The sequence below is a fragment of the Osmia bicornis genome, chromosome 9, assembly GCF_907164935.1.
Source record: "Osmia bicornis bicornis chromosome 9, iOsmBic2.1, whole genome shotgun sequence".
Classification (NCBI taxonomy): Eukaryota; Metazoa; Arthropoda; class Insecta; order Hymenoptera; family Megachilidae; genus Osmia; species Osmia bicornis.
In genome coordinates this window covers 3529227-3550922 of record NC_060224.1, presented here as the reverse complement: position 1 = coordinate 3550922, position 21696 = coordinate 3529227, and the positions used below count along the sequence as shown (strand labels likewise).

Sequence of the window (21696 nt, the reverse complement as noted above, 5' to 3'; positions counted from 1 at the left end):
ATATCATAATAACACTCTCTAATTGATATATGAATTGTGTATTTATTGGAGCAGCATATTACAATAATGTTTTTATTTAGAACATTGTACTGATAATGTTGAATATCACAATTAATGACTATTATTGTATATCTAAATCATAACTATTAACAGGATTAATGATGTTCTTATCAATGTTCGTTTCATGATACGAATGCGGATTTTTTCTAAAATTGGTCTTGAACTATTAAAAGACCTTAATAGCGTCATATATTTCGTGAACATTATTTTCCAAGAAGAATTTTTCTGGTAGCACCGAAGCTCTGACCAGCTTGAGTAGCCCCTTTGTTGGTACCAGCTTGAAGTCCAATGAGAGTCTCACCAGCCCTTAATTGCTCCTCTGTGAAGTGTCGTTTGTTCTCTTCTGCTGGTTTTGGTCCTAACCAAGGGCCACGCCACTCTGGGTGTCGGTATGTCTGTAAATCAATATCATTTTGTTAATTTCCCTGAGACTACATAAAATTCTACGAAAACATATATTTTATTTAAATCATTACAGCACGGCCGATGGCGAAGATGGTGTTGGTCACTTGCGCTATGTTCTTCCTTTCTATAAGATCGACTGCTTGGAACAGGTCCACGTCTGGAACTCCATATTTTACACAGGCCTTTTGGAATCTGAAATGCGTACATAATAGCTGCAGTTACACAGATTTCCGCTTTCCACGGCGTGGAATTAACGCGTCCGGCGTCCCTTTTTAATAGGAGAGCAGGATATGAGAACGATACGGTTACAGGTAATTGTTCTAAGCCCCAGGGATAATCATTGAAATCTCTTTAATCTTGTAATGGATATATGCAAATCGTAAGGGAATATCTCATTAAACAGTACAACGCATCTAACTATTCTGATAACTAAAACAAATCTACAACAGTGGTATACACGATGTGAAATAAAATAACAATATTTTTTATTTTAGAAGGTAATATTGAAAGAGATCAGCTTAAAACTCGAGTGTTGCTCGTTTATGGAGTCGCCATTTTGTCGGTATCCGACACGACGTGTCTCGTGATGCAAGAAACGTGAGGCAGGCCAGTGTTAACGAGCTCTCTGGGTATCAGTAACGTAGAAACGAACGGAGCATACGACGGAAGTCCACAACCTCTGTATTGTTTATGCAGTCCGCGTAGAAAGGGAGTAACGCGGAGTGGCCGCGCTGCGCATCGTTTGCCCCACTACTCAGGAAAGCGCTCTTAAACATTGAAAACGCGCCAATTGCCGACATGCGCACGCAAACGCGATGGTCAAATGCAAGAAACGTCATGGTCGTTGCACTTTGTCCGAAGAAATTATCAAGATATCTCTTTACACTTTGCCAGTTTCTTTGGATTTCAATCTAACGCGACGGTGCTTCATCGTGGAACCACTGGGATCAAACAAGTTAATTGTTATACTAATTAAAAGTAAGACAAAAAAGAAGGTACAAAGAGACAATTATAGAAATTATAATAATTCCTGTAATAGATATATCTTCTTACTTCCGCATGTATTGTGACAGTGATAATTTCAAGCGTGGTTGATATCTGTTCATGTTTCAGAAAGATAACGCGTTTGGGTTTCGCGGTTGCACGAAGGCTCTCGAGGGGACAGTTCGAGATCAATAATCGAATATCGCTAGATCTCTCGATTCCGGCGAGGTAAGCAATGCTCTTTCGACGTCGATAGGTTGCAGTCGAGAATCGTTCAGAAGCAAAACACTGTCGATTGCGTAAAGTCGAATGCACAGCAGGGAAGCATGAAATCAAAGGAAGTTCCACTTGTATAAATTAGAGGGATTATTCTTTCTGTGTATTGATATTTCATCGTATTCCTGTTCTATGCAACAGGTATTGTAAATAGGTTAGTATATATTGAGCATGCACTTCATTTTTGGCTTTGATATAATTAAGACGTGTTATAATATGATACATACTGATTTAGATTGTCCATCATCTTATAATCACCGCCAGATGTGTTGATTTTACTGACGAGACCTGGCTGCAGTTTGTTCATCAATTTGCAAAGCAGCAGACCATCTCTTAAAGCATCTTCATAATTCACACCTGGAACATAATTTAATTTTTATTGAATTCAAATAGAACGAGCTACTTTAAGATATATGGAAAAAGGGGAAGCGAATGGGTGAACAATGAAAAGAATGCCAGGGACCACAGTGACACCAGGATAACAGAAAAAAGAAATTTCTTCTTTTCCCCGTCGGGCGAAGCGCGAGTTCCGCAAACGGATGACATGCGCACTTCGCGTGAACCATCGATTTTCATCGTCCGCCACCGCGCGATTATCGGCTTAAATTGAACGAACGGGTCGTTCCTCTCTTTTTTTTTTTAACCTCCCCTTGGCTACCTCCCACTATGGTTGAGATTGTCGCGAAATAATAACAGAGGCTAGGCGCACCAGCACTCGTTCATGGCGCCCCATTATGCCAAGAGGCGAGCCAAGGGGGCTTGCCATTTTTTGCCGGACAACCGAAGGATCAGGAAAGACCGCCTCCGTCTTCCGTCATTCGTTCTTTTTGCGGTTGACCGGTGTCTCGATCAACGCCATCATTGTCTTGCAGTCGTCGTTCAGTTTGTACCGAGGCACTCTCGTCGCCATTCGAAAGACACAACGCATCTCCAACTACCAGGGGCGCAGCATCGTTCAAGAGCGTGGGTTCCGGTGCGTCAAGCATGTATCGTTTTGTGTCAACTTCCTTTTTCTCCCACCCTCTGCCGGTTGACGTTTCAATATATCGAACCTATTGATGCGGTACGCTCTCTGGCGAACGGCTTGGTAAATTGTATTGATGCACAAACCGCGGGAGAAAGCGTTGCGGTCGAACAGGCGCAACAGTTGGGTATTTTTTTCTGTATGTATATAAATAATAAGTTCTATCGTTGAAGTGATTTACATATTATGAAATAGTTTAGGAGAAGCAGAAGAAGCAGAAGGAGAAGACGACTCTGTGTCTTGAAATAGAACAGAGAATATGAATTAATTTTAATCCAGTTGCATGATGCAGCATTAGATAATATATACAGCATCTATGAATATGAAAGTTACAGAGTTACTAAGAAAACATACTAAGCTTTGAGTAAGTTTCTAACTATGCCTTCTGCGTGGATGTAAATTAGAAAATAGCATGCAATGTCCAGAGATGAATCACTGAAGAACATTTATCCTGCAGAGAACGTAATAATAATTTTTAGCTTTATACCACAGAGGTGTGCTGTTTATGCTTTTGAACATCTTTCATATTTTATTATATATTTCAGAAAATAATTTTTAGTTTTTTTGCAACAGTTTTAGACAACGTACGTTAATTGTTCAAAGGAATACTACCCTGATCCTGCAAGGACGAGATGTCACGTGGTTTTACGGTGGAGGAGACGACGCTAAACTTACCCTAAAATCTGCTCGCCTAATACGAACCTGGTCATGTGCTTGAATTTTCGATTGACGAGCATTCGACAGCCGATTACGATGCATTGGTAAGCTTTATTCAATTAACTCTTTCGACTTTCAAATAATAACTTAGAAAGGACCATCACTTTTATAGTCAAATAGAAATGTATCTGAGTATCTAAATGAATGCTTATAGGATATTTCTCTTTTGGGAAAATAGACCTAATTTATACTTAATGGTAAAAGATAATACAATTTTTTTTAAACTGGCTATTAAATTTTGTTCAGGAACAATTAAGTAATAATCTATTGAAACATATGAAGCAAATCTAATTATCTAATTATTTCTAGATTCTGGATCATGTTCAAAAGGAAACTATATAGAGTGCTTTTCAAGCGACAACATTGGTACTACGCGCCTCGACTATGCAAGTGAAACGAGTCGAGCAAATCAGACGCTTTTCCACGATATCCAGGCAACAGCCGGGAGCGATAGCAGCATCCACCTCTATGGATCAACGCGGGTAGATGAAATAAACAAACGTAACATACTGATACGTTCCTGGTAGCATCGAAACGCGATGAGATGTCGTAAACGTAGGAAGATGACAGAAAATCGATAATCTACCTTCAGATGTGGTCCAGGTTCCTCGCGATTCTTCGCTGCTTTCTTTTATGCCCGGACAAACACCGCCGAGTGATGGTGGCCTGATATTTTTCAGACGTTACGTGTCTTATTGTTGTCTCCGTTTGTTCCGTTACTACGCGTCAAAAAAATATCGAGTCGCAACAATATGTATTGGTGAATCGATACTATTTCAACTTTAGATACTATCCTGTTACGTTGACACGTCATGGTCGTCATGTCTCGACAAATTTGACGTTAAATCAATAAACCCCTTTGAGTACGCTTCACTTGCACACATATGTCATTTATAGGTAAATGCTTTGAAAGTAATTACAAATTACGTCTTGATGTTAAGCAGAAGCCAGAAACGATACTTCAAATATTATGTTGTAGATATCTTATTGGATGAAGATAATCAAGTGGACGTAAGTCATCAGAATTATCTCGAGCTATAATTTACTATATAATTAATCGTCGAAGGTAATTGGAAACTAATTACTGCTACTGTATGAACAAAAGATAGAGTAATACACGATCTTAGATGGTGTATGATTCATTCGATGAATATTGTGTTACAAAGGGATTCTGATTTCAAGCAGCCAACGTTTGCGTGCTTCGGTATCGATTTAACGTCAGTTTCATGTCATAAAGACGTCAAACACACGCTTTTCATCAGGACAACATCCACGGCTTGAATTTACGACCAACCATGAGCAACAGGTCTCGGAGGGATGAATTCTCTCGCACGCAGAATCCAGTTTCCCTCCATTTTTGTAACGATAGTAGTACCAGTCGCTTGTTCTCGTGGAGTTAAGTCATTCAATCGCTACTTACAATTTATATTGCTATAAAATCAATCCTTAAATAATGCATGTGCATAAAGAAAAAACAATCTTAACGATATTCAGTTTTCTGTTGAATGGGAACTTGATTTGTGCGAGAACTTGAATTTATTGATCCTCGGCAACAAAACACGCCCCTTGGTATCCACCCCTAGATGAAATATACCTCCAGGCAACCACCTGTTGCTTTCGGTCGTAAATCTACCCCGGGGCTGTAATCCTGGTAGGCTTGTCTCAGAATGACGTCATTGACGATCTTTTGATGGACAACTGACATCCGTTGACGTCTCTCGAGAGAACCGTTCTATCAGGACGAATCATCGAGACGTGATTTCTTTCTGAGAAAAGCTTCCTTATTTTTCAGATGCTGCGGTCGAGGGTAGCCAGCGACGCGCGAAGCAAAGCGTCGGTGAGGGAGCCATAAATTCATCTACTACCCGTCGTTGCTACCCTAGTAACTACGAGCTTTCGTGACGTCACGCAACGTTACGTGACGAGCAGTTCGACATGTCGACAGCTCGTGTCCACTCGATGTCCTCGAGATACGGGACCAACGGATTGTATCGGTTAAAAAAAAAAGCCTGACGCCAGAAATAAGACGTATCGATTCGTCGACGTTGACGTCGACGTGGCGGGAAAGCCATAAATCCCTCAAACGTCTGCTGGTTCCCTGGTGCCAGCAAGCTACTTGTGCCACCGTGACAAACGGATGACTGACACTTCCCTTTCCTAAAACCCTTCGTGTCCATCCAATCAGAGTTAAAGGTACATTCTCAACGATATGAAGTAGTATGATAGAAATCAAGGTAGCTATGCTTATGCTCTATTAATTTGAAATTGTAGCTGGCTTGGTAGCTGCTTGTTTGAATTACTTGTAACAAATATAATATTAAAGAATTGTTTATATTATTTAGGTAAGCAAAATTGTTATCAATGTGAGGAACTCCTAACGTTCGACTGGCTGTATGTACAAAGAGGAAGTTGAGAGGGGTATACTGGCAAGAGGAAAGAAGAAATGACACAATACGATGTTTGCGACTTGACTATCCGGTCTCTTGTATGCGGCCCTGATACGTTGGCGTCCTTACGACGTAACATGATGAACAGATGACGCTAAATCAATATACGTCGTCGTCAAGCGATTGTTAAACGTCGTTTAACCGAGACTCTCAGCTAAGAAGCTTTTACTTCCTGGGCAACGAGCGATAAATATCTGTAGTTACATACACGTTGGATACTTCTAATCACACAGACAAACTGTCGTTCATTTTCTAGCGTTTTAAATTTGTATCTTCGTATTAATAATTTTCATATTTGTTATATTAAGCTGATCAATTATTTGTTTATTAACAGATGTATTTATCATTTAGACATCTAGATTTCTTTGACCAGTTGTTTCAAGATATAGAAACGTTTTACAACAGAATTTACCGGTTCACCGAAAAAATATTCGAAGGTATGTAAAGAGCTACAAGAAGATCGTGTCCAGCATGCCTTGCGAGCTTCCAGGAACAGGCTAACATCCACAATCGAAGGATTCAGTGATCCTGGAATGCACTGGATTCCTGTCTGGTTATCGTGACGGTCGATGATGTTAGGGTTGAATCTAAAGGAGAGGAAGTAGATGGACGCGGAGGCGATCGAATGGCGGTAGTCCAAGTTCAATTTTAAACGAGTCAATAACATCAAAAGCTTCGAATACGCGGCTCGCATCACCGTGTGGAGCTTCACGATACCGTAAACTTTACGACGTAGACCGTAGGTGATATTAACACTATGTCACGTTCAACTAAAAACCTGCAATGTCGTAGAAAGAAATTATCTTAAGATTCAAACATAATGTAGAATAATTTCAATGACACGATACTAACTTTGACTTCAGGGATGCAAAGTAGATAAAAGATTTAGGTACAATGCAGTTTTTTCTGTAAAAGTATAATCGCCTACTACACGTCTACACATAAATCCTTTTTTTATAAATAATTTCTTTACTTTCTTCTAGATTACGTGTTACGGTAAGCTTATAACAGGTGCGATCAGAGTTAGCGAACACCAGGCTCGCACTTGGTTAAGGAAGCTTCTTCGTGATCGAACCTATCACTTGGAGAAAGGGTTTGCTTGGATTAAATAAAAAACTAAGTGAAAATAACATAGCTTGGCCACCTTTCGTGTAACAGTTCATCTTAAGGGCATGTAAAATACAACTTAGATACAACTTAAAAATGAAACTGTTTAAAAGAACATTTCACTAGAAACTTTATTCTTAAGGCAACCCCTTAGGTCTTGAAGTATTGGAAAATGATTATTCTTTTCTCGATTCATGTTACTAATGCTACATTAATTTTTATATAAATTAGGAGACGTGGAATCATCTGTCCAACAAGGCGACTGCGTCGACGCCTGGCGTATTTCTCAAACCAGGGGTGCACGTTAGACACAGGGGTTGCTACCCACTTCTCGTGCAATATGGTGACTCGAATGACGTAACAAAGCGCGCGTTTTACTAGGAGAACATCCCTGAATGAAGGATACAACTACCCCTAACAATCCTTGGTTAACCACCCCTGTGGAACCTACCCCTCTTGACACTTCTCTGTAAATTATTACAAAAAGTAATATTCTATATAATACTCTAATGCATGAATAAGAATTTCACTGTTATAGTATAGATCAATAATTACTCTTTGCTTAAAGCGTTTGAACTCCACCTGCCAATGTACTTAACGCAACAAGTACTATACAAATACTATTTTACCTTCATTTAAATCTATTGAACAATTTCAGGAACTGACCTAGCCAATAAGCTTAACCTTTGCGACGTCACGCTGCCTAACATTTCTACCCGGGAATTATGGAGTTCCAGTTAGCTCAGTGCGCAGTGCGCTGGCTTAAACGGGGGTGGCGATATTGACACGCTTTTCGAACTGCACAATCTCCCAAGAACAGGAGTTTATACCCAGAAGTACGTAATCAAAGTGACGTCATCGATAAAGTAATCAAGCGTGCATATTGACACATTTGTAAGATTATGCAAGTAGAATAATAGAATTCAAGGTAATTTATATAAATGTAATTTTAAGGTAATTAGATAAGGACAAGTTAGAATGTAGATAGAGATGAATTTGTTATTTATGGTTAAATAACACGAGCTTTTAATTTTACCCGGTGGAAATCTCTCTCCAACCACTCTTTCAATCCATTGCTGAGCCTCGGCTTCTTGTTCTGGTTCCCTCTTGCCAGCAACCTGTAATTAGAATGTTAAAAGAACTATTTTAGTATTCTTAAGGTTGCTTCTTTTTTACTTGTTATATGCCACTTGTATTCTTTACGTATGATTAATGATACTCAGTAATTCCTGAGAAAGATAAAGACCGTTTAAATATAACACTGAAAATAACTCGTTATACTCTATCTTACAGACTGAATGGAAGGAGTCTGATAAAATTTAAAATGGTATGCAACAGACGTCATTGAATACCCACACATCTATTATCTACATGCTAGTTGTAAGTGAAATAGGTATCTTGTTCATACTGTTTTTCATTTAATTATCAACATTCATTCATGCCATCATGTTTCGTAACATAGTGCAACCAGAAACAATGCATAAGATAAAGTTGCAGCAGTTCCTGATTATTTCTCTCCTTGTAAAGAGAGAGGAACATAGGATATTTCCTGCAGTTCCTGAATATTATTTACTCTCTCTCTTTGTAAAAAGAGAAAAGAGGAAAAGGGACTTTCCAACCGAAGTTTTCCGGTAAGCTGGAAGAATTAGTTTTTGATATAAGAATATCAGTTTCCGCAGAAACTTTCAAAAATTGCCGTAGCCGATGGTATTTCACATCGTCATGGCGGGGTATTGGTAAAAGTTTTCAACTAGCAATAATCGCACCTCGGTAGAACCTCATTGGTTACGATATCGCCACTGCGCAAAGCTGACGAGTCTATCTTTCGCTGGGGTACTAATAACACCGCCGCTACCTTTTCCCTGTGAGAATCATCTCGTCTCCGATGCCACCTAGTGACAGGTCGGAGAACTAAAAAAGAGCAGCGGATCGAACATGAAGGTATACGTATGCAACTCCACTTTACGTATGCCTATATGTATTGCAGTACATGAATGTATTAATGATTCAGATTAGAAAGAACATTTTGCGTACAAATTGATTAATTATCTAAAATGCATATTTTCTTTTATAGAAAAGAGAGTTATTCATGATATTATATGTCAACTGGAAACAGTGTATTCACAATTGACTGCAAGTAGAGATGCGTTAAGTATTTGCTGGAAATGCATTGTCACAGGAACACAAGAAACCAAGAGGTGGCACGACTAAGTACGCATGTAAAGATGGTTAGCAATGAAATTTTATTTTATTCTTTTCTCCTCCAATTACATAAATGCTTCTTCCACTTGTTGCTTTCAACTTTTGTCAAATATGAACTGTTTAAAGGGGAATAAGATGTTGAAGAAGAAGACAACATTAGTGTCAGGAATTCAATTTTTATTATATAGATCTAGAAAAGAAACTCATTCCAGTAGTGTTTGCAATGCCGTTACGATAAAGTTGGAAACGGCGTCGATTGACGGGAATCTAAACTCGGCGGTGGCCTCACCCTTCGAAGTGGCCAGAGTCCAGAAATTACGACGCCTTTGCTTATCGGCATCTTTCATCTGGCGTCTGTCCACAGTTAACTATCGTTTTCTTGCAAAACACACCCACTTGTTCGAACTTTTCCACTTTGTCGCCGACCACGGATTTCCCCCGTCCACGCTTGTCGTCAGCATCAACAATAAACGACAAGTAGTCATAAACATCGATACATCGTTTCTAAATAACTAGGTCAAATCACGATTTATTTCTGTACTAAGCTTAAATCGAAAACATCGGAATAGATCATCGGACGATTCCTTCTTGGGTAACTACAAGGATATCAACCCTCTGTTTGAACAATCTGGAGTAAATTATTTCAAGTTATTTTATGTAATCGATCTTACAAAATGAAATTAATTTTTCGTTAACAAGGAAAATAATATTGTTTTAGGTGAGAGTTTTACAGAAATCTTATCCATGCCTAACGGAGAAACTTCAAAGGCAGAAGCTTCTCCTAGAAAGTTGAGAAGAAGCTCGCACACCAGACGCAAAAATAAGCAATCTAGTCTGATGCGTATGACCCAAATTACCATCCAGTTATGGTGTATAGAGAAAGAGGTCTTTGAACTATGAAAACATGAGGAAACATTCGCGAACACAGGCTAACGTGTTGAATATGCTGAAAGTAGGCTTCTCGTACCGTATTGCAAATAGGGCTGCAGTGTCAAGATCTGGTTACGAGCGGGGGTGTGGGAATACCCAATGGGCAAGCAGCCAAAAAATACTCGTTCCTGAATGTCGGCGGAAAGGATACGGCGGAGGGGAGACCGGCATATAGCGTCGGGACGCACAGCGTCCGACTTAGTCTTTGGTCAGCGTCATCGTTCAAAAGTCGTTCTAACTCGAGAAAATACGTCTTGCGGCAAAGCGAACAGAGCGATCGTCGATAAAAAAAAAAAGAAGGGAGAAACATGCCGGTACGTCATTATTATCCGTGACGAATTCGATGTACTGTCGGATCAGTGTTCGTTCGCAATGGGAATTAGTGAGTTAATCAGAGTATGATACCATAGTCAGCCAGTGGAATTGGAACAAGACCGGTACCGTTAATGATTTCTCGTTGAAAAACCGACCGCATTGATCGTGGTTATTCGTAGAATCCTAATTACGGTAGACCTTGGTCTATTTTGTTTTGGCGATTTTCCCAAAATGCTGGATTAATTCTTGACACCCGGGAGAAACGTGCGATGGAAAATTGTAATTGAAATATACTGTGATTAATTCGCGATGATTTTACTTGTACTGACAAACTTGTGGTTTGTTGACACGATGGTAATCGCGTAGTTTTGAAACGGATTTATAGTGATGATCGGTTTTCACGCGAATCTCCTCCACCGACTCGTCCAGAGTATTTATACCTCAAGATAAATATTCTGAAGAAATAGATATTCGTAATGTGTCTTTGAACGAAACTTGAAAAGGTCAATTTTGGTAGTATTAAATTTAACCCTTTGAATCCAACTTACATTGAACTACCTTATCTTAGGATTTGTCTTTTTACTAGTTTTCTTTTAATTTCGTTAAAAAGAAAATACATGAATTACCTAAATTTAGTCAGGAGTATTTAATAAATTAATTCTCAAAGAATTAAATTTAGTATCTTAACAATGACTTATTTACAAACGACAATATGTTGAATGAAAAATGCCACAAGTATGTCATTCATATGTGCTGGGTTTAAATACGCATCCTCTGCGCAGATGTTCAATTTGATCGAACGCCAAATCGCTGGAGTAAAGACTGAAAAGGACTCGGTCAATTTAACTTTAAATTTAGTGAATCGCTGCAATAGGCGTGTCACGTTTGCGAAACATCCACGAAAGATGAATTCGATCTCTCTCGAGAATGAATCTTAAAATATACCTCGAGATAGTTCGACAGAGAACACGTTGCTCCGAAAGACTTAACATTTTGCAGATAACAGAGTTCTCTCTTTGAAGTGGCCGGATTTGTCGTTCGAAATTCGTTAAAAACTTGTTGGAACACAAGACCATACGCGAATCGAAGTTCATGACGTACGAAGACTCGTTTATACACTATAAATACTGAATTTATCGGGTACAGAAAGATGCCAGGAGTTTAGTTTGCGTCAGTCGACTGTTGGCATTATAAATCATTGCATTAAAACGGTTAACAAATTGCTTACATTAACTTCAGAGACAGAAATCGTGTTGCGCTATTTCCTCGAGTCAATTGAACTAAATGAAAAGCATCCGAGCATAGCAAATGATACGTATTAATTCTTTGCAGTCTAAACTCGTTCTCCTGATTTCTATTAGGTTCATTCAAATTAATTTTTCAACCTCTTTTGATATAACTAAGTTTTTCTCGATGTAACATCTGTTGAAGGAAGACCTAAAGTTCAATATAAAATTGTCAAACTGCCAGCTCCATATAGACAATTTTACCAGAAATCAGCGAAACTTCGGCAGGGAAACAGGTGGCTAACGAGCGAACCGTGTGTTGTTGCTTCTTGCCAGTTTTAATAAAAGCCAACGAATCGTTCGACGTATTTTATTTTCGACGTTACGTTTTATGCCTGGTAACGTAACACCGTCGCGGTCTATTTTCGTTTTCGACACTTTTAAATTTCTCGGCAGCGCACACTTCGCTGGACCATCCCAGCTCTACGAAAAGATACACCGAAGCTTTCATCGACGAATGCTTGATTCTAATTCGGGAATCGTGGGATAATGAATGAAGCAAACTTCCGGTTCACAGGCTCGCAACAAGGAACAGGAGACCGAAGTGTTGGCCTGGATCGAGGCTGTTCTAGGAGAGAAGCTTCCGCCAGGAAATTACGAGGACATCCTTAAGGATGGCGTGGTCCTTTGCAAGCTCATCAACAAAATGGCACCAGGATCAGTAAAGAAGATTCAAGCCAAAGGAACCAACTTTCAGCTTATGGAAAATGTTCAGAGGTATTCAACTGAAACCTATCTCTATCAATATGTACTGAATTAATATATCAATCATTTTTAGATTTCAAGCTGCCATCAAGGAGTACGGTGTCCCGCAAGAAGAAATCTTCCAAACTGCTGATCTATTCGAAAGACGTAACATCCCACAAGTTACATTATGTCTGTATGCTCTTGGTAGGATTGTAAGTGTCCCAATTTTGAAACTTTCAAAGAGATCAGATATTTATGAATTATTTTAATGTTTTCTTCATTTAGACGCAAAAGCATCCTGAATACAATGGACCACGTCTAGGACCGAAGATGGCCGATGAAAACAAAAGATCGTTCACGGAAGAACAGCTCCGAGCCAGCGAAGGCCAACTTAATTTGCAAATGGGTTACAACAAAGGAGCTAGTCAATCTGGCCATGGTGGATTTGGCAACACTCGACATATGTAAACGTTTATATCCTCGACGCAAAGGAAAACGCGTTCTCGACTATTCGCATAGCTATAGATATTCTTTTACTATTTACTAACGATCTCCAGATACAACGATTCGGGATATTCTAGTCACAATATTTTCTGAATGGATATCTATGAGGACGTATCAAATTGTTTTTCATTAATATATGTCGAGAGAAATTTGTAACATTTGTTGTATTATACGTGTCGAAGGGCAGGGCGAGATCTTATTTAATAAGCAACGATTTTCAACGTTAGTTGATATTTTATAACACTATACATTACACTGTAATTACATGGATACTTTACACCCCTATTACATTATACACCTAAACAAATACACGATACATTTACACGTCACGTACATTTACACATGAAACACGTACAAGATATTAACTTACAACTTGATGGACAACTTTCACGAGTTATTTATTAAAGAGAACAGGAAACATGACACAAAGTGACAACAATACATTTGTCAGTCGTAAGGAGAAAGGAAATTTACGAGTAGTAAGTAAGATCTCACAGTTACTTCAACACGAACTGTAAGACTTTATTAAAAGTCTCGGATTAACACATTGACTGCAACGGCGATCATCAGTGACCAACGTCTCAAATGTAATTGTATGAATTAAAAAAGAAGAAAATATTTGCATAGTATTACTATTATACTAATAATACGATACGAGGTAGAAGATTGAAAGCTTCAATTTAAAAATTAACTACTTGTATCCTACTTTCACTGTGACAATTAATCTATTATTAATCTAAATGACTAGTATAATGCCTTTTCTAAGATTTTTAATTATTCACTGACCATTTGCTAATAATATGTAAGCGACAAGTATACGGAATAAAAAGACAGCGCTGCTATTTTCTATTATCCGAATCATTCTAAATCGTCATGATGGTCGTTCGAATTAGAAAACAAGGCCAACGAATCTTATTGTTTTTGAAAAATATTTGTTTTCTTTGTAATGTTAGAAAAACAAAGGTAACGAAAGATATCGCAAAAATTGAAAACAGCTCGGTCAGAAAGAATGCCAAGTTTCGTGCTAATGTAACAATAACGAGTCTATCTTTAAAATATTGCATATTTCGTTGAATGACTTGCAAAATGAACAAGAAGAAGATATTCACAGTAATGGAACATTAGAGGAAGGTATAACGTTTCAAGTGTGAACTATTCAAAATTTTTGGCAACAGTAAATTTCAGTTAATTAGCAAGATACTCCCCGCATCCAACGAAATTATAAACGAAAACCTTGGCTTGGCTTCTGGATTTCTCTTTCGTTAACCTCAGGAACCTCGAGCGTACTCTGAAATTGGACGGGTTAATTTCGGCGCAACAGCCACGAAAATACCAAACCGACTTGTTTGTAAATAAACCTTGCACCGCGATTCGTGTCGTCATCGCGACACAAATTTTTCTTTCATTTTTATCGAGAAAACGTAGAATTTACTTAAAAATTGTTACTTGGCTTGCCGAGTCTCAGCGGTATCCCGGTTATTTTTGGGCATTCACGGTGTACAAGACAGCTGAGTTTGTGTCATGGGTATCGCATTAACTATCTAATTCACCATACATTTCTAAGATCCCTTAATTTAGCGACGAGCCAACCAACGATTTGCACCCTGATGGCACAGAGGGAAGATACAGATCGCAACACGTGCTTGAAAATGGAATGACCTTCGTGGAAACAATTCGATTTCCCGTGATTTCCCGCGTGTAAATCAAATTTAGGTACTGGTGCATCAAGGTGACTCACGGCTTATAAGCATTCCAGAATTAGAAACACTTAAATGAAAACTCGTAAGAATATTTCGGACACGTATACTGAGTCAGATGTTTGAAATAGATGGTTTTTCAGTGTGTCAAGGGAAAGAAATTTCTTCTACCCTTTCTCCTCGCCCTTGTCAATAGAATTCACAAGCACATGTTCTCTAAAATTTTTGAATATGATTGATTCAGCAACATTCACACACCGATTCTGTGGTAACAAACTGCACAGTGTAAACAAGATTTCACCATTCACACAGGAGACACCCTGAAAGATTTTTAACAAATATAACTACAGCAAAATAATTGTAATTTTATTGTTACAGTTACACTATAATTTCAATTCAATACGGATAAGAATTACTGATGTAAGAAACTTATTCTCTAATTAAAAAACCAGTTAATAGCAAAAATGAATGCAGATTCTTCCAACACGGCTTACCTGCCAAAGTGGACGTCCAGGCATGATGAATAAGTACACGTAAGCAAGCGTTCTTTTGCAATTGACGAAACGTTGAAGGCGTGAATCGGTAGAGCTTTACCCAACTCAAGCACAAAAAGTGTGCGCTTCGGCCCTCGTGCTGCGTATATATGCGTGACAGGTGTGCGCTCGTGTTGGTGAACGTGGGGGCGCTTCTATATATGGATCACTTACTCACCAACCAACCCTGATTTACATGCTAGCACCTCCGTCGGTATCGTTTGGAAAGCATTAAAGAATCACGTGAACGCAATATTTTCACTATCTGGAAATAGTGCGAACTGCTTTAACATATTTCTCAGAAACGAGATATAAAACAATTTTGAGAGACGTTTCAAATATCATATAGGTTTCTATCCGACAATAGCAACCATCAAGAATCATACCGCGCGGACTTAATTTTACAGGAAAAGCGTCATTTCATTTTATCTGTATCATTAATCCCTATACGTGATGTTTCTATGAAATGTATTTTCAGCGGTAGCGTGGCCGAGCGGTCTAAGGCGCTGGTTTAAGGCACCAGTCTCTTCGGAGGCGTGGGTTCGAATCCCACCGCTGCCATTATACTTTTTGTCTTAATTCATAACAATTAAACGGCACGAACAAGTTCCTCTATTGTATTCCTCTTAACCTTCGTGTTTCGTTGGCGTGGAAGAAGACGGTGGTAGCGTGGCGACTTCTTTGAAGGTCCAATAGGTTGCGTCGGCACGCGGCGCCGTGGTTCACATTTATTAGGAGAGCACGTTGCCACGGGAACTTCGATTGTGTTAGTCTTCTTCGTGAATTTAATTATTAAATAATCCTCCATGTTGTACAGAAAATCCTTTTACTCTTGCAGATAAATTGAATATTCTTATCCGTTGTTACATTCAAAGATTAGCCTTGCTCAATTTCTTCCAAGTACTATTATTGAACAGTGATTCAATTATAGAACAAAACTAGAAAAAAAAATGTAGTGATAATCCTAGTTGGTTTGGAAGGTACAGGAATAAATATGTTTCTGAATAACATGTTAACCTGATACAGGTTTCATTCTGAAGATGCCACCATTGAGCCACACCCCATGAATACAAAAGATATCGATACCACGTTGAATCCTTTAAATACTGCTTGAATAATAAATTATATTTCATTCTGAAACGTCCATCGTTAGACTACAAACCAGTCTTAGCAACCGATATTAATCAATAATATGGAATTAATACCAAAAATGTGATGTATTTCCAGGGACTCTGTAAAATATAATTTATTAGTACCTTTTTATATTACATACTAAGGCTTTTTTTACTATTGTATAATTGAAACTATGTCTTTTATTTAAAAGACTACTACGTGGCAAAGTGAAAACATACCGTACCATGAAAGAAATCAAGGTGACCTTCTTTTCTCAGTAACTGGATCAAAAAGAAATCCATTGCCACTGTACAATAATCATTTCCATAAGGCAACTTGTATTTAATGTCTTCAGTGGCTTGTATTTTCAGAAATAATTTAATCTTGTGGATATCAGAGTAGAAAAGTGCCACACCAAATTCAAATATCCGCATTTTCTTTAAATTGAAGTGCAGTGCGTGCTCACATCCCGCACACAAGACGCGAAATATTAGGGTAGCATGAAGGGGTAACCTTTCTCCTCGCTTGACAGTTGAGCGACATTCGCGCGGGTTGTCTCATTTAGCCCCTCCTTGGAGTAGGATACCATGTTCATCGAGAAGGGTACACTAGACAGACTAACTTTATACGCGCGTAATATTCGTTGTATCAACTCTCAATACTTTCATGCATTTCAAATACGTTGTTGTTGTTAAAATATTCAATTAAAATACTTCAGATTTCAGATTTATTTATAATATTATTAAATTTAGTCTCAAGTACAATTATACCTGGCTGTTTTAATATGTTATTGATTAAGTTTGAATGACTCCATTCAATTATTACACCATCTTCATACTGTACTAATAAACAAATTCAAGGCAGTAGCAGAATGAAAATCCTGTAAGATTTTAAAATAATTTGTTATTATACAATTAGGTTTTACAAAAACTTAGGATTTTTCTTCAAAAGTAATTCAGCTCAGTAGATTAAATATCTACTGGCAAATAATAAGCTAAATAGAATTCTCATTAAATAATCATCAAGTTACGTTAAACATACTTTTAATATATGCGAACAAACTTGTTCTTACTTAAGTATTGTATGCATCAAACGCAGTCGACGATAAACTGTGTTCTCGACTATCGTGGTTTATCTCCTGCATCCTGTACTTATACGTTGTAGGTTGCGGATGGAGCTATGCTAATTTACACGCAGCCTCCAGCAATCTGTAGTTAACGAGTAGAATGGACATAATCAACAATTTAACCGATTCACAAGCAGGAACGCATGAAGTGCGATAGATGGTCAGTACCCTAGCCATACCTCCGTGTAACTTATGTTAGCCGCGGATTGGAAAGACATAATTTTGAGGAAGAGCCGCGCGGGCCTTAAGCACCTCTGTGACGTAGAATATTTTATTGGTCCATAATGACCCCTTTCCATTGTTTATTAATTCATTCTCTCAGTATGGACAGAAATTTCGGTAGGACCATGGTCCAAATATACGTCTAATAACGCTAGGCAGCTGGCCACGTTTAAAATTGTACCAATAATGCATTTTGCCTCCGCATTCTAACCTCACCTGTACGAATTAAAGTGTAATCATAGGACAGTGACACTGTTTTTCCCCAAAATTGAAATTAATAAATATTTCCTTTACCTGCGACCACAAACGAGATCCTTTGCAAAATCTTAATCTTTCCATCATAATTCTCGATTTCTTAGCACAACGATAATCTTTTCATCATTATTTATCATAGGTGGATCAAATCTTATTACGATTTCCCCTAAAATTAACGTGTAGTCCAGTGGGGGACTTGGCTTCTCTATAGCTGAAGCTTCCAATATGTAGGGACATGCGTATATATTTACACATACAAATCGGTATGTACACTAGCGCTTCTATCGGTGGCGTCATGAAATTACTGTTGGCCGCATGCGTTCCTGTTGAAAAAATTCCTCACGGGCGAAAGTCAAGGTATGACGGAATATCGTAATAGGGTACCGGATGAAAGATGCTACTACGTTCATGTATGAACTCCTGGTGCCAGGAGGGGCTTTGTGAGACAACCCGCGCGAAACTCTTTTCAATGTAGGGAGAGAGATAGCTTCCTAAGTCAATATGCTTCTCGGATAATTCAGTGCCATCATAAAGCCTCATGCATGGATACCTTTATCCCAAATTAATGCAGAAGTATTTTTTTCTTCAAAGTAGCTGTTACAGATCAACCGGAATTTCAGTTTTCAGGCGGAAGCACTGACATTGGGTCGTCACTTCCACCCACTGCGCCATCCTCTTCTTATCAAAACACCACGTGTTTTTCACTGAACACATTGTAACAGTTAATAAATTAGTGATTGATGACTATTTGCGATTTCCACTTTGAACATCTCTGTAAATATTGTATATATGTAAGATGTAGGTACAGATATTGTTTTCCATTCATTATTTTATAGATAATTTAAACAATGATGAGGTTATCAGAATAACATTCGATTTCTTTTCAGAAGAAGACACTCTCCGTGTAGTCTGGATGTCATATGGACTTAAAAGCGAAAGGGTAAACAATAATCACAATTTAGCAATGTTTAGTAAAATGTTTAGCATATTCTAATTAAAATTCTTTTTTTTAATTCATGTTAGCATGAAGAGGAGTTATTAATCATTCTGTACGAAAAAGATCGATGTATCAAAGACTCCGTGGCGCAACGGTAGCGCGTCTGACTCCAGATCAGAAGGTTGCGTGTTCAAATCACGTCGGGGTCAATTTCTTTTTTTTACTTTTTTTATCTTTATATTACTTGTAATTACTAATTCATAATCTTTGTGTAATAGATGTAGAATTTTTTAATATTAATGAGGATAGGTCCAGCAATTGAATCTAAACTTTTAAATCATATAAAAGTGCTTTATTTTCCGAAACAATATTCTGATTAGGGTATTACAAGTTTCAGTACTTTATAAACAATATATTTTTCTGAATTATTATAGAATAATTAATGTTATTGTAGAACTATTTCTAACATTTAACTGTTTCCTTTTCAGGAGAAAAGCGGAATACCGTAGCAGTCGTGGCCGAGTGGTTAAGGCGTCTGACTAGAAATCAGATTCCCTCTGGGAGCGTAGGTTCGAGTCCTACCGACTGCGGAAGGTTGGTCAATTAATTTTTTTTGCGTAACATGTAACTATAAATTACTAAAGTAACACGCTTTTTTATAATATATGTAATATAAATATAAGTAAGGTAATTATCTAAAGAAATAATTTTTTATATAATGGAAGATAATACAATGTTCAATACAGCTTGGTCTCATCACTTAACGCTTAGCTTGGTATCTCGGAAGTTGTATATCCAATTTTTAACCACTTAAATTTCGAAAACAGTATTACAGATTGCAAATAGTGAATGACTTTTTGGTTTGCCTTAACATAGAGAATCTGCAATGTAAATCTCTTTTGAGCCGTTGTACATTTAAAAAAATGATACATGTATATTATATTTGATTTCCCGATATTAATAAATAATTTCAGCTTACAAATAATAAAGAAACTTGCAACTAATAGGCGCCGTGGCTTAGTTGGTTAAAGCGCCTGTCTAGTAAACAGGAGATCGGGGGTTCGAATCCCCCCGGTGCCTTTGATGGTACATTTAATAGTTTTGTTTTTAACATAACTTATTATTTTTTCACAAAAGTGGAAAACTGCGTCTAAGAAAAGCGTAGGATGCCAATCGTAAGCTTTTAATTGAGCGAATTTCAGTTATAATAAGGTAAGTAGAAAATAAAAGCTCCTTCATAAAAATATTACAAAATTTTAATACCCATCGAATACAAAAATATGTATATTCGCGTTAAATCAATGTAAATAAATAAATATAACGTGAAGATATATAAAGTAAAGTTAAAATAGTATGTACATTTGTATTGTTTAAAAATCAAATTTATAACCATTTCCAGATACTTTAACTCGTGCTACTGCAGGTGCAGATGAGTAGGCAATTCCTAACAAATTTTGAGATTGTTGTTGCTGTTGCTGTTCCTCGTGTTGTAATTCAGCCTGTTCTGATACCTACGGACGATTACTATTAAACAGAAATCACATTTGAATTTTATGCAACATACGCTAAGAATAGAATCTAACATTATTTTTTTACCTGTTGTGCTTGCGTGGCATGCAAGTGTTCTTGTGCTTGAGCTTGTGCTTGAGCCTGGGCCTGAGCCTGAGCTTGTCTTATTGCAAGAAGTTGTGCCAATTGTGCTTGATATGCAGTGGCTGCAGAATAACCATTGTACTGAGGTTGTTGAATTTGTTGTAACTGTTGATAATAAGCTGCAGCAGGATCTACAGATCCTTGATACGGAATTGGCGCTGATGCAAATGATCCAAATGTAGGTGCAACTGGTGCAGTTGTATAACCATGTGCAATAGGACCAACTGGAAATGCACCTGAAGCATGATATATATATTTTAATCGCAACTGTTTTATAGTATTAAAAATATATTTAATTGTAAACTACGAAATCCTAAAAATACATTACAAACCTAAGCCAGGATTTCTATAGGTAAGTGCATTAGCAACATTTGGCAAAACTCTTTGTGCCAAATAAGGATTTCCAATACTGGAGCTAAATGACTGGTGAGAGCTAGGACCATTAAATGCAAAAGCTGTTTGTGTTAATCCTGGTCTAACAAAACTAAAAGATGCGTGTTGATCTGAACTGCCCAATACATTAGTTGGTCTTACACCTTGAATAGGTGGTTCACCAAACACAGAAAGAAACATCATGCAATAAAGTGCTGTATATTTCTGAAAATAATGATTTGGATTGAAATATGTAATGGTAGGAACATTATGTTAGAGTAAGAACTTCTGTTACAATGATTGGTACTTACCAGCATGTTGTAAGTTTTTAGGAACTTGGATTCTCTCCAAAAACTTTGTCGTTAAAAAAATCACTGACAGTATTATCGTCGACGAAAATCAATAGCTATTCTGACATTGAGTAAGTCTGTGGGGGGTTATATATCGCGGAAGCAGCCTGGTTGATACGTGAGTAGCATCGCATCGACACATTTTCAAATGTACCATCGTACTTTCTCCATGATACCATACCATTATACCAAAATAGCACAATCCATGAATTGTAATCACTTCAAATAGTTTTCTCTTTCACGGATCTTTATAATATGATATAATGAATAAGAAATAAATAATTAAGAAACGAAAATATTCAAACAAAAAAATATCATGACTTTCACCAATAAAATTTATCATTATTGTACGCAAAATTTTAATAAACACTGTACAGAAATATACACAAGATTTGCATTACATATTGTTAAAGTGAATATGTACATGGCAGTGTAATATTTCTATTTGAACTATCTACGATTGTAATATTATCGACGAAAGCGACTTTCGACCA

The 21696-nt window shown here is 37.6% G+C and overlaps 3 protein-coding genes, 3 long non-coding RNA genes and 5 other non-coding genes across 12 annotated transcripts; 8 read left to right on the top strand and 3 right to left on the bottom strand.

Annotated features, from left to right (window-relative positions):
* Positions 1-22: 22 nt before the first annotated feature.
* Positions 23-15266, bottom strand: LOC114878293 (muscle-specific protein 20-like). Its single transcript, XM_029191923.2, has 5 exons — positions 15136-15266; positions 8057-8138; positions 1953-2082; positions 537-657; positions 23-455 (listed from the first exon to the last, which is right to left on the bottom strand). Exons 1-5 carry the CDS (start codon positions 15157-15159, stop codon positions 264-266), a joined length of 549 nt encoding a protein of 182 aa, XP_029047756.1. The 5' UTR covers positions 15160-15266; the 3' UTR covers positions 23-263.
* Positions 664-1946, top strand: LOC114878305. The gene is made up of 3 exons (XR_003789731.2): positions 664-776; positions 960-1443; positions 1579-1946. It is a non-coding gene; the product is annotated as an uncharacterized LOC114878305 (long non-coding RNA).
* Positions 2089-9251, top strand: LOC114878302. The gene is made up of 6 exons (XR_006829724.1): positions 2089-3510; positions 3776-5659; positions 5809-7506; positions 7679-7948; positions 8314-8961; positions 9095-9251. It is a non-coding gene; the product is annotated as an uncharacterized LOC114878302 (long non-coding RNA).
* Positions 8691-8831, bottom strand: LOC114878309. Its single transcript, XR_003789735.1, has one exon. It is a non-coding gene; the product is annotated as a U4 spliceosomal RNA (small nuclear RNA).
* On the top strand, positions 10346-13796 carry LOC114878294 (myophilin). The gene is made up of 4 exons (XM_029191924.2): positions 10346-10466; positions 12271-12470; positions 12532-12652; positions 12726-13796. The coding sequence occupies exons 1-4, from the start codon at positions 10461-10463 to the stop codon at positions 12906-12908; spliced, it is 510 nt and encodes a 169-aa protein (XP_029047757.1). The 5' UTR covers positions 10346-10460; the 3' UTR covers positions 12909-13796.
* A 387-nt stretch (positions 15267-15653) lies between the features above and the next one.
* Positions 15654-15735, top strand: Trnal-aag. Its single transcript has one exon. It is a non-coding gene; the product is annotated as a tRNA-Leu (tRNA).
* A 2753-nt stretch (positions 15736-18488) lies between these two features.
* Positions 18489-19961, top strand: LOC114878308. Its single transcript, XR_003789734.2, has 3 exons — positions 18489-18688; positions 18778-18830; positions 19316-19961. It is a non-coding gene; the product is annotated as an uncharacterized LOC114878308 (long non-coding RNA).
* Trnaw-cca lies at positions 18965-19036 on the top strand. Its single transcript has one exon. It is a non-coding gene; the product is annotated as a tRNA-Trp (tRNA).
* On the top strand, positions 19336-19417 carry Trnas-aga. The gene has a single exon. It is a non-coding gene; the product is annotated as a tRNA-Ser (tRNA).
* Positions 19834-19907, top strand: Trnat-agu. Its single transcript has one exon. It is a non-coding gene; the product is annotated as a tRNA-Thr (tRNA).
* A 129-nt stretch (positions 19962-20090) lies between the features above and the next one.
* LOC114878291 (general transcriptional corepressor CYC8) lies at positions 20091-21498 on the bottom strand. Of its 2 annotated transcripts, none has more exons than XM_029191921.1 (4): positions 21164-21498; positions 20813-21077; positions 20424-20716; positions 20091-20338 (listed from the first exon to the last, which is right to left on the bottom strand). In XM_029191921.1, the coding sequence occupies exons 1-4, from the start codon at positions 21167-21169 to the stop codon at positions 20198-20200; spliced, it is 705 nt and encodes a 234-aa protein (XP_029047754.1). In that variant the 5' UTR covers positions 21170-21498; the 3' UTR covers positions 20091-20197. The 2 variants fall into 2 exon arrangements, with proteins under 2 accessions (XP_029047754.1, XP_029047755.1); XM_029191922.1 differs by having other exon boundaries at positions 20246-20351.
* Positions 21499-21696: the final 198 nt, after the last annotated feature.

Excerpts from the sequence above, each read along its gene's own strand:
- LOC114878294 (XM_029191924.2), top strand. Across the intron at positions 12,471-12,531 it reads CTTATGGAAAATGTTCAGAG|ATTTCAAGCTGCCATCAAGG; the intron begins GTATTCAACTGA and ends AATCATTTTTAG. Across the intron at positions 12,653-12,725 it reads TGTATGCTCTTGGTAGGATT|ACGCAAAAGCATCCTGAATA; the intron begins GTAAGTGTCCCA and ends TTCTTCATTTAG.
- LOC114878291 (XM_029191921.1), bottom strand. Across the intron at positions 20,717-20,812 it reads CTATAGAAATCCTGGCTTAG|GTGCATTTCCAGTTGGTCCT; the intron begins GTTTGTAATGTA and ends ATCATGCTTCAG. Across the intron at positions 20,339-20,423 it reads ATGCCACGCAAGCACAACAG|GTATCAGAACAGGCTGAATT; the intron begins GTAAAAAAATAA and ends AATCGTCCGTAG.
- LOC114878293 (XM_029191923.2), bottom strand. The coding sequence starts at position 15,159 with ATGCCTGGACGTCCACTTTGGCAG. Across the intron at positions 658-1,952 it reads ATGATGGACAATCTAAATCA|ATTCCAAAAGGCCTGTGTAA; the intron begins GTATGTATCATA and ends TACGCATTTCAG. Across the intron at positions 456-536 it reads TCTTCGCCATCGGCCGTGCT|ACATACCGACACCCAGAGTG; the intron begins GTAATGATTTAA and ends ATTGATTTACAG.